Consider the following 10,979-nt stretch of genomic DNA (forward strand, 5'->3'; position numbering starts at 1 on the left):
TTTACTTTTTTCTTTTCTTTTCTCTCTCTCTTTCTTTCTTTCTGGAGTTTATTTGAGAGAGAGAACAGAGGGAGGGAGAGAGAGAGAGAGGGAAAATGCAGGAGTGGGGGTAGAGGGGCAGAGGGAGAAGGAGAAGGAGGATCCCTGCTGAGCAGGGAGCTCAGTGACTCAGGGCTCCTTTCCAGGATCTTGACCCGAACCCAAGGCAGATGCTTAACTGACTGAGCCACCCACGCACCCCTCTTGATGGTCTCTCAAGCAGAGTGTATGGTGTTCTCCTCTTCAATAGGCTTTTGATTAGGAGCTTTTCTGTTAAGAATCATGTGGCTGAATCAACTCATCTCTTATGGACTGCAGGAAGTCCTGGTGAAGAAATGACAAGGGACCTCAGTACCTCAGCAAGGGTCAGTTCAGGAACCTGAGGATCTGGGAGGAATGTGGGAATGAAACTGGGCTCCTGGTGTACCAGCAGGCCTTTTCCCTTACCCGCATGCCTAGTTCCCTTACCCTAGTCTCCCTACCCGCTCACTGACTAAATGCAGTCTGAGGCTTCCTGGAGCCCTGGCCTAATTTCCTTAATACTTGCATTTGTCATCCAACATCACTTTTCTGATGACAAGGGCAGTCTGGCAGGTGGACAGAGCAGGAGCCATGAACAGTGTTCAGGGCTTTGGAATCTAGTGTTATCTCTTCAGTCATCTCCTTTGGTGACCCTGGGCAGGACACTTTGTTCCTCTAAAACCAGCTTTCCCCCCTTTTGTTAGGGAACATAGCGGGGATTAGCTGGTTTAGAGCTGTAGTCCTACTCAAAGGTCTTTAACTTCTCCTGAAGCCTTTGCTCTGGTTCTTGCTTTCATTTCATTTCCCCCCAACCCAAACATCTGTATCTAGGCCCTGAATCTCTCTCTGGCTTTTCTGATCAATTATTATAAGTAGTTTGTGATCTGGGGCTAGAAATTTGTCTTTCTCTGGATCCTGTTTTTCCTTCCTCTACCCTCTAAAATAAACACTCCATCTTTACATTCCTTTGAAACTTTGACCTCTAATATAGACCATAATTGTTAGCCTTTCTCTTTGAGTACCACCTAGCGAACCAGGATTCTGCCCTCCCAGGTCTGCAGGAGTCAGGCTATCTTGCTTTATCATTCTAAGGAAGGCCTTTGCAAGTCAAAAGTTGGGTTTCTCCATTCTGGAGAAGGGCTGAGAATTTAACGCTCCTGCTTGCACAAGAGAGAGGAAGAGGACACCTTTCACTGCATATGAATGGTAGTCATTCTGCAAAGCTGTCACGACAGTTAGGAATGTCACCAGAGATTCCCGGGGCTCCCAGAGCCTGATGTTTTGGGTGATAGGGGCCCGGAATTAAAATCTACCTCCTTGTATTTAATTTTAGGTTAGGTACTTCACTTATCTGAGCCACAGTTTCCTCAGTAATAAGAGGGGAATAATTGTAATGCTTTAATTGGCTTGTTCCCAGGATTGAAATGTATAATAATCTTAACACTTGACCCTTAGTAGGTGCTTCATTACTTCCTTTTCACCCTTGCTGTTGCAACCGCCCACTGGCAAACCCTGAGGAGATTGGCAAGGGCCCATAGGAGCTCTAGGAACAGACTTCACAGTTTTCTTGGGAGTCCCTAATTCTACGCATGACAAAGGTCAGATGGGAAGGAGGAGGAGGAAGAGCCGGAGGAGGTGAGGGAGGAAAAGGAGGTGGGAGGAGAGGAGAAAAAGCTTTGGAGGGGTCTGGCAAGCAGAAGCGTATTTTCCTTTTAAAATAGACTGAGAAAACACAGGCTTCTATTCTCCAGGCCATGTGAAGCGGTGCCTGCATTTGAAATACAGGGATAGGCTCATGGACAGGTTTCCCTCATTGAGTTGATTCTTTTTTTTCAACAGGTTTTCAGGATCCACCATAGATTGTGGGCCAATATGCCAGTCTTGGGCCCTGAACCTACTGAATATAGGAGTTTTACTATTCTGTCACCTTAATGATAGCCAGTTTGTTAAGGATGAGCCAAAAGGGAAGGAGGGTAGGGTTGTAACTAGTGAATCTGAATAACACTGCAATGCGTTGGAATGAATCCCTGACAGGAAGGTGATGGATGTAGAGAAATCTGAATTCCTTTAGCTTCTGGCTCAGGGTCTATGTAGGAAGATTGGTTGATGTGATTGATTGCCATGAGGGTAAGATGAATGAGGATGGAAGAGAGTTGGAAGGAGTGGGACTACGAGCTTTTGGGGAAATAGGAATTCTTTCCATGGAATTCCCAATGGGTTTCATTCATTGAAAACCTCAGATATAAACCCACAGAAGACATAAGTCATTCTCTTCTTTTTTTTTTTTTAATTATTTATTTATTTATTTGAGAGAGAGATCACAAGTAGACAGAGAGGCAGGCAGAGAGAGAGAGAGGGAAGCAGGCTCCCTGCTGAGCAGAGAGCCCGATGCGGGACTCGATCCCAGGACCCTGAGATCATGACCTGAGCCGAAGGCAGCGGCTTAACCCACTGAGCCACCCAGGCGCCCCAAGTCATTCTCTTCTTGAATCATCATGTTTGTACAGGACAGTCGAGGTAGTTTTGTTTCTGAAAACCCCCCGATATTTGGGAATGTCGGCAAGGTCTGGGGGCTGTTGGAGTGGGAATGTCAAAGCGTCAAGTACCTGGGTCCTTTGGTTGGAGATTCGGTTAGGAATGAAGGGAGAAAATCTACTTTGTTCATTTCCCTAGCACAGTGTCACAACTTCAGGTTTCTTGATGGGCACTTTGGCATCTTTGTGAACTGGAGGATTGACCTCAAGGCCACAGAATTATAATTTTTGTTTCTCTTTGAGCCCCAGGTTAATAATCTTTTCTTTATGTTGCCTATTTCTTCGCCATAATTCTTGTGCTTAGGTAGTGCCTCGTTCCCCTTTCCACTACCACCGCACACAGACACTTTCTTTGTTGCTAACTGTGGTGTCTTTCTGTAAGCTTCCTTAGGAGAAAGGTAGAATAAATCTTCTATTTCCTTGACATAGGCTGTACTTTAATGAACTTCTCCTTGTCTGTGGCATCTGTGGGAGTTGTAAAAGCACCAGAAAGACAGAGACCTCAGGGAGCTTTCAAGGTAATTGCTTATGTTTTCTCTTGAGATGCCATCTTCCTTAGTGAATATTTCACCTTCCTTTTCACTAAAAAAAAAAGAGGGGTTATTTCTTGTTGGCACTTTAAAAAAAACCTATTTTTTCTAAAAGTATTTAATGACAAGTATTTTTTAAACATTTATTTGTTATTTATTTTTTAGATTTTATTTATTTCTTTGACAGAGGCAAATCACAAGTAGGCAGAGAGGCAGGCAGAGAGAGGAGGAAGCAGGCTCCCTGCTGAGCAGAGAGCCTGATGCGGGGCTTGATCCCAGGACCTTGAGATCATGACCTGAGATGAAGGCAGAGGCTTTAACCCACTGAGCCACCCAGGCACCCCTTTAATATTTATTTTTTAAAGATATTTTATTTATCCATTTGAGAGAGGGAGGGGAGCGGGGGCGGGTGCAGAGGCAGAGGGAGAAGGAAACTTCCCACTGAGCAGGGATCACGCTGTGACGCAGGGCTTGATTCCAGGACCCCAGGATCATGACCGGAGCCCAAGGGAGACACTTAATGCCTGAGCCATCTAGGCTCCCCTATTTATTTATTTTTAAAGGGGCTCAGACTCACAACCCTGAGATCAAGAGTTACATGCTCTACTGACTGAGCCAGCCAGCTACCCCAGTAACTCATTCTTTTTGATAAGAAAAATATTTATTTATTGTAGCAAAATGTGAAAATGCAGAAAAACACAAAAAGGAAAACAAATTACTCTATTTGGTATTACATGATAGCAAATGTTTCCATATTTTCTTAAGTAAGCTCTATGCCCACTGTGGGGCTTGAGCTCATGACCTTGAGATCAAGAATGGCATGACTTAACTGACCAGCCAGGTCCCCCAGTATTTTCCTGTTTTAAAAAACAAAACTGGGTTATCCTGAACATGTTGTTTTGTAATTAACTTTTTTCACTTAATAGATCATGTATGTTTTCCATGTTGCTAAGTGTTTCTCCCGAATATTATTTTAATGGTTGATATTCCATTGTGGGGCCATGATTTAACTAGTTTGCCCTACTGTTGAACATTTAAATTTTTAAAAAAAATTTTTGAAGATTTTACTTATTTATTTGACAGACAGAGAGACAGCGAGAGAGGGAACACAAGCAGGGAAAGTGGGAGAGGGAGAGGGAGAAGCAGGCTTCCTGTAGAGCAGGAAGGAAGACATTGGGCTGGATCCCAGATCCCAGGACCCTGGGATCATGACCCAAACCAAAGGCAGTGGCTTAACAACTGAGCCACCCAGGCGCCCCTTTAAATTGTTTTCTAATTTAAAATGCTGGGCTGAGGGTGCTTCCACACTCTCGGTCATCAGTCATTTTACTTGTTTATTCAACATATCTGAAATACCTCATCCCTGCAGGGGTGCTTGGCTTTTGCCCAGAGGGGAGATTCCCAAGGCTGGGATGCTCGGATTTAGGAGACCAATTGTTGAGCCCCTAGGGGCTCCCCGCCCCAAGATTGCCAGTGGAAGATGTAGAATTGCAAATGAGGAAGGTAGAATCCACAACTTTCCTAGTCTCTTGCCCAGGTCCTCCCTGAGGCATACAGACACCCCAGGAAGCCCAAGTTAAGAGAACAAACACACTTTGAATATGATTCAAGTTCAAAGGGCTTCCTTGTCCCTCAAGTTTCTTACGTTGCATTAAAATACCACCTTTTAAATCTGGGAGTCTGGATTGTTTTCCTATTGGCCCAGTTCTTGGTTCTCAATTATATTATCTCTCAAACACATATCAAGGGGGTTGGATACTTCCAGTTTTCCCCTTAGCCTTGTGCGTATTTGGAATATACAAGCAGGGTTTCCCATTCTTTTTTTCTTTTTTTTTTAGATTTTATTTATTTATTTTTCAGAGAGAGAGCGTGCATAAGCAGGCAGAGGCAGAGAGAGAAGCAGTCCTATGTAGGACTCGATCCCAGGACCCTCGGATCATGACCTGAGCCGAAGGCTGTGGCTTAACCCACTGAGCCACTCAGGCATCCCTCCCATTCCCTTTCTTAAACTAAGGTTTCCAAAGAGAGAGAGAAAAAAGTCTCAGATGGATGGGTATATATCCTAGCATTTATTGCAAAATGAAGTTGAGTTCCCAATCTGGGAAAATAACAAAACAGAGTCATTTGACAGCTCTTTGGGGAGAAAATCCAGTCTTTGGGCTGGGTGGTGGAGGGACTTATCTAGCTAAGTCTAGATAAGCTGGGATCATCTGCCCACTTACTATGACCATTCTTTTTCCATGGTTACGAAGGTGGTTTCTGATCTGGGAAAATCCTCAGCTTATGTTAGGCCCTGGTTTCCCCCAGAGTTTTGTGGGAAGATTTTTTTTTTTAAAGTAAGCTCTGTGCCCAGTGTGGGGCTTGAACTCACAACCTCAAGAACAAAAGTCACGTGCTCTACCAACTGAGCCAGTGAGGCACCCTGAGAACTTTTTAAAAGTGCATACTCAGATGAAAAACCCAATACCCTAAAAAAACCTCCCACTACATCAGGTTGCTCCTTCAGAAGTCCAGACAGAACTCATAGATTTTTGCTTCCATTCCCTCTGAAACTTACAGTGACAAGTACTTTGAGGGTCCCTCTGGATAAGATCCCCCCAAACCAAACTCCCCTCTAGCAAGCTGCAGAAGGGCAGGTGCAAAGACCAGGAAATAACTTGCAGGAGGGAGGAGATGGGGTCTGCCCACATTAGAAGGCCAGGCTCCAAACTCAACTCTGCCCAGAATGCGCTGGGCAGGTTATACCTGGGCCTCCATTTCCCTGGAATTGCAGGTATGAAGGGCGCTACAGACCAACCCTGTGATTTTCCAGTTGTTCTCGAATTCCCTCTCTCTGAGAAAGCAACATGCCACCGAGCGAGGGAATCTGTGTGGGTGCTGTCAGGCGCTGGCCTTGCGTCCGGACCACGAACGGCCCGGGCTGCTGGAGCAGTAGTACCTATTCACCACACGTCTGCACTGGTCACACCTGACTGTACAGCACCACTGGAATTTGCAGTTACAGCTGCTGATGGCCTCAGTTCTTCTCTCTTCCACCTGCAGGCCGCACTCAGTACACAAGCGTCCACAGCTGCGCTGCTCCCACCGGGATGCGTTGCGGCCGTTCTGCAGACACTCCCGACCTTCTGTGCCAGAGACGCCTAGGCTGGAATTGCGGGTGCAGTAGTCTGGCGACTCCTCTAGAAAGATCAGCTCTGCCTCTGCACTGGGAAGGAAGGCCTCAGCCGGTGCCCAGCGGCCCTCAGCGCTGTTGCCAGCCCTCAGCTGCCGCTTATCCATCTCAATTTTCAGGGCCCGGTCATACTTGGCCTTCAGGTAGTCCCCCATCTCCCGGAAGTCAGCCAGCTGCAGCCAGCAGGTCTGGATGCTGCAGCTCCCGGAGATGCCATGACATTTGCAGGTCCTTTTCATGATGGCTCGCACTGCCTTCAGAGAGAAAGAGAGAGAGGAGGACTCTGGGTAAGGAAGATGGAAGGCTAGCAATTAAATGGGATATTTTAGAGCTGTGCTGCTTAACTTTGGAGGAGCATCAGAATTCCCAGCGAGGCCTGTGAAAAACACTATTCCTGGGCCCCACTTCAGATCTTCTCAGTTGGAGTGTTGGGGGGGTGTAAAGGCATTGGTTAGGGTAATTTTAAAGCGCCCTTGAGTATTCTTTGGGAAAATCAGGCAAATGTTGAGGAAGTTTCAGGAATCAGGAAACCTAAGCTCTAGGCCCACCCCCATCACTTACGTAGCTTGTTTCTCTCTCTTACTGGAATAAGAACGATCAAGAGTACTGCGGAAATTAAGAAAATACGATCTTTGGCACTATTATTGTCTTCAAGGTAGGGGCTGGTGAGGGTTTGGATTTGTCCTCTCCCAGAGGGAAGGGAGCTCATGCAGTCTGAACCCCTACCCCCAAAGCAATTACTCATATAATTGCCTTGAAAACCTCTAACCCTTGCTCTGGTCCAGGTCAGCCAGGTATAGGTTCAAAGGGAAATTTTGATGTTCTAAGCTTTAAATCTAACTTGCTTCCAGATTTGAGTTCAGAATACTCCAGAAGTCTTGGGGGAGAATAGACCCTCCAGAAAAGCCTCGATCAGTCCCAATCCCTTGAAGTGCAGACAGATCTTCGGATACAGGTTGGATGATAACCACCTCCCCATTAATTTCCTAGAACACACAATTGAAATGGTTAAAATTTTAAGTCATGAGAGCAAGGCTTTGGTGTACTGTATTGTTCTGGGTTCTCAGAAACTTGCCTGTGGAAGGGGCTAAACCACAATGATTAGTGATAAGATTAAAGTAGAAGATCTGAATTTATGGCCTGGTTCTGATGCTTTTTAGTTCTGTTGCCTTGGCCAACCACTTGGCTCAGCCTGAACTGCCTTTGTCATCCAGAGAAGGGGCTAGCCATCCCAGTCCTGGTAGGTGGTGTAAGGATGACACATGGGTATGAGACAGCTCTCGGTAAGTTGTAAGTTGTAAGCGTTCAGATGTGAGGTTCTTGCCAGTACTGACCCTGATAGTTCACTCACAGACTCCTATACCTACCAGTCTGCCTGCCCTGTTGTTGTGAAGATTCATCAGGGCTCTAGCGTCCTTTCCCTTTTCCAAGCTGTCCACAAAGAGTTTGGAGATCCTTTCCCCAAATTCCACATTGTCGCTGCAGCCTCCCCAGATCCAGCCATGACCTCCTGCATGTAAGGAAAGAATAAGTTCTGCACATATTTCCCTGCTAAGTTCCAGGAGGAGTCAAGGTTACTTTGGCTAACATAGCTAAACCATCCCCAAGAGCTCTAGAAGCGTCTAAAGCTGCAGGTGAGACCAGGAAGTAGAGGTGCTCAGAGTGGATGAGTGAGGTCCTTTTCACAGACAACTGCCCACCGTTCAGATACTTTCCATCTCCAGGCAATTAGTCTCTACAACCTCAGTAAATGTAGGCACACTGAGCCTGGCCTAGGTGATCTTAGAAGTTCATTGTAGCTCAAACATTCTGAAATTCTGCATCATTACCCTACAGTAGTCTTGTTAGAGCCATCTCCTCCGTCTTTGATGACAAATCTGAGTCTCCTAGATGGTCTACAAATACCTGAGTAGCTCTGGATTGTGGCCAAGCTGTTCTCAGCCTGAAATATGTGGGTTAGGTTTAAGCTCTCTGGCCTTCTCATTCCTAGAGATCTTGTTGGCTTTAGAGCTCAGTGTTACTTGGTGATCCTAGAATCATGGACCCAGCTCATCTCTTGGAAGTGTATAGGTCCAGGAACTTCCACCAAGAAGTTACTGCTAGCATCTAGGGCTTTGAGGGGCCTGTGTGTCCCTTAGCCTTTTCCTGGAAGATCTTAGCCTGCATGTAGATCTGGCTCCTTCACTTCTTCCCACCCACATCAGAGAGTACAACTTACCCGTTTTTCCATTTTTCGACTCATCGCAGCCACAGTTTTCAAAATCGCCCATGCTACAGTTCTTGGTGATGGTGTACATGACTCCTGCAGAGCTGATGGCATGAATGAAAGAAGTCTCCCTGGTGGCTTTGGAGAGAAAGAGGGGACTGGAAACTTGGACCCTGATGGCCCAAAGGAGAGTAATTGTTTCTTTCCCCTGGTCCCTGCCTCTTTGGGTTTAAGAGGAGGCTCTTCTCCTTGAGAGAACAGCGTATGTCTTTCTAGCATCCTTATGTCTTTCAGGCAGACATGACTATCCCCATGGGGTCGGGGATGGTAAAACCCACACAGTGATGGGACCAAGGCCACTCTCTTCACCATTTGTATTGGGACCAAGATCCTGCTCTCATGAAATCCAGCCTGGCCTTCTGTTCATTAGCCACTGCTTCTGTGCCCTTGGGCAATGGGGTCTCAGGGCTGTGGAGCTGGCTTAGGAAAGAGAGAGGGGTCTTTTCTTCCTTCTGACATGAATCAGGAACTATGTAATAATCATAATGATCGTGACTGCCATTTACTCAACTTGTGTCTGACTAAACTCTTTAAAAAACATCGTCTCATTTCATTTCCACACACTCCCCATTCTGTCTGCATACCCCATGGGAAGACGCTTCTCTTCATCCACATCTTCTTTACTCTCTTCCCCCTACCTCTTCTCAGGAAACTCTCTATTGTTTGTATATAAACAACCTTTATGTGAACTACTACATACAGTTATAAAGAGCTGCAAGGTGCATACACACACACACACACACACACACACACACCACACGACACAGCTCAGTGTGATCTTTCAGCTTCTCTGCTGTTGGGATTTTGTGACAGCTGGGCAGATGGGAAACTCCTTAGGGGCTGCAAATACAAAGCCCTTTCCTTGTTTTTATTTCATGCAACTCAATACAAGGTAGGTGTATACAAACACACAAATACAGGCATGCATTTAAAAAATAGAGAAATAACTACATTTGTGTGGAAATAGGGTTGTTTTCAGCTCATTCAACTCTTACAGTACGCCTGGTGTACTAAACATAGCTGGCCTTATTGACCCAATGACAATAAGGATGTAACTCACTCAGGGTTTCACAGTAAGGAAGTGGCAGATCCGCAGATCACTGATACCTTTTTCATTTCACTGTGCATAGAGAGGTCATACATACAACACATACACATACTGTAAGCTCACCTCCATGCACATACACCCCTTTGTGCAGGTACGCAAACTTACCACTTCTCAGCCTGTTGTGAGTGGAGAGCTGGAGAGCATTTTCTGGGCAGTTCCAGCGTTCCCAAGCAAACTGGAACTTACACTCCTCAATGCCACTCTGGGCACCCAGGGCCACGCTGGTCGTGTAGGTCAGGTAGGCCTGGCAAAGGGAAAAGGGCTGTGAAGGTCAGCCCTGGCTCTGCTCAGTTCTTCTGGGGTTGGGGGAAACAGGCAGGACTCAAATGGGTTAGCTCTCCAGGAGGGAACAATTATGGGTTCCTCTGGGTGGGGGACTTCTGGCCCTGTCTCCCCTCCCCTCTTTTCTTTCCCCAAAAGAGTTCCCTTAGGAACCTGGATGGGTAAGAACAGGAGCCAGAGACCATCCTACCTTGGGACCTGTTATCAGGAAATTGTTCACTGACCTATCAAAAAGAAAAAGTGAGGCAGTGGTGAATGGGGATGAGATCGTGGGGGTTTCCTCGGTGGGGCGTGGGGAAGGTGGCACAGGGAAGGACTTACCAGGCCGAGGCACTGAAGGTGGCATAGCATATGCCCACAGCTACCCTGAGCATAAACAGGTCTCCCATGGCCTTGCTCACTCCCGGGGGACCAGGTCCAGCCCAGGGCCAACTCCAGAGAAGTGAGGAGAGGGCAGGATCCTTCTCAGTATTTATGTGGGGGAAATTCTGAATGGCCAAGGGGGAAAAATCAACAGCTCTTTTCATTTGTCCCTTACTGGCAGGGCTGCAGGAGGCCCTGACCCAATGGGGGACCAGGAAGGAAGGACTCAGCCCAAAGCCTCCAAGGAAAGCCCCGCCTCACCCCGCCCCACCAGCCCCTCTTCCCTCCCAGGCTGACAGAGGGGCTGAAGCCTTTCCCTACCCTTGAGGTTTCTTTCCTCTATAAATCAGACTTGTCTCTTCCAGCTCCATGGCTCATCTCTCAGAATCTTGTAGTCTGGAGCAGATGAGGTTCCCAACACTGAGGGTAGGTCAACAATTCCTCAGAGCTACAATGTCCTCATTTGTCACTGAGACCTCACTCTCTGTCCTGCCTTCTTCCCCAAGGTGTTAGTAATTATAGGGGAACCCTATTCGGGGCACTCTCCTACTCATTTTACCAAAATAAGTGAATACATCTTTCCCACCTTCTTCCTTGGTGACTGTAAAGTCATGGAATCATGGGACTGTGGGACAGAAACACTTCAGAGGTCCTCTCTGTAATA

The 10,979-nt window shown here is 46.7% G+C and overlaps 1 protein-coding gene across 1 annotated transcript; it reads right to left on the reverse strand.

Annotated features, from left to right (window-relative positions):
* Nucleotides 1-6,004: 6,004 nt before the first annotated feature.
* Nucleotides 6,005-10,341, reverse strand: WNT8A (Wnt family member 8A). The gene is made up of 6 exons (XM_046001035.1): nt 10,274-10,341; nt 10,143-10,176; nt 9,776-9,914; nt 8,515-8,640; nt 7,664-7,806; nt 6,005-6,550 (listed from the first exon to the last, which is right to left on the reverse strand). Exons 1-6 carry the CDS (start codon nt 10,339-10,341, stop codon nt 6,005-6,007), a joined length of 1,056 nt encoding a protein of 351 aa, XP_045856991.1.
* Between the last annotated feature and the right edge of the window lie 638 nt (nt 10,342-10,979).

This window comes from Meles meles, chromosome 3 (genome assembly GCF_922984935.1).
Source record: "Meles meles chromosome 3, mMelMel3.1 paternal haplotype, whole genome shotgun sequence".
Classification (NCBI taxonomy): Eukaryota; Metazoa; Chordata; class Mammalia; order Carnivora; family Mustelidae; genus Meles; species Meles meles.

Coding starts and splice junctions, on each gene's coding strand:
- WNT8A (XM_046001035.1), bottom strand. CDS start 10,341: ATGGGAGACCTGTTTATGCTCAGGGTAGCTGTGGGCATATGCTATGCC. Junction 9,915..10,142: donor TCCTGATAACAGGTCCCAAG/GTAGGATGGTCT, acceptor TCCCTTTGCCAG/GCCTACCTGACCTACACGAC. Junction 8,641..9,775: donor TCACAACAGGCTGAGAAGTG/GTAAGTTTGCGT, acceptor TTCTCTCCAAAG/CCACCAGGGAGACTTCTTTC.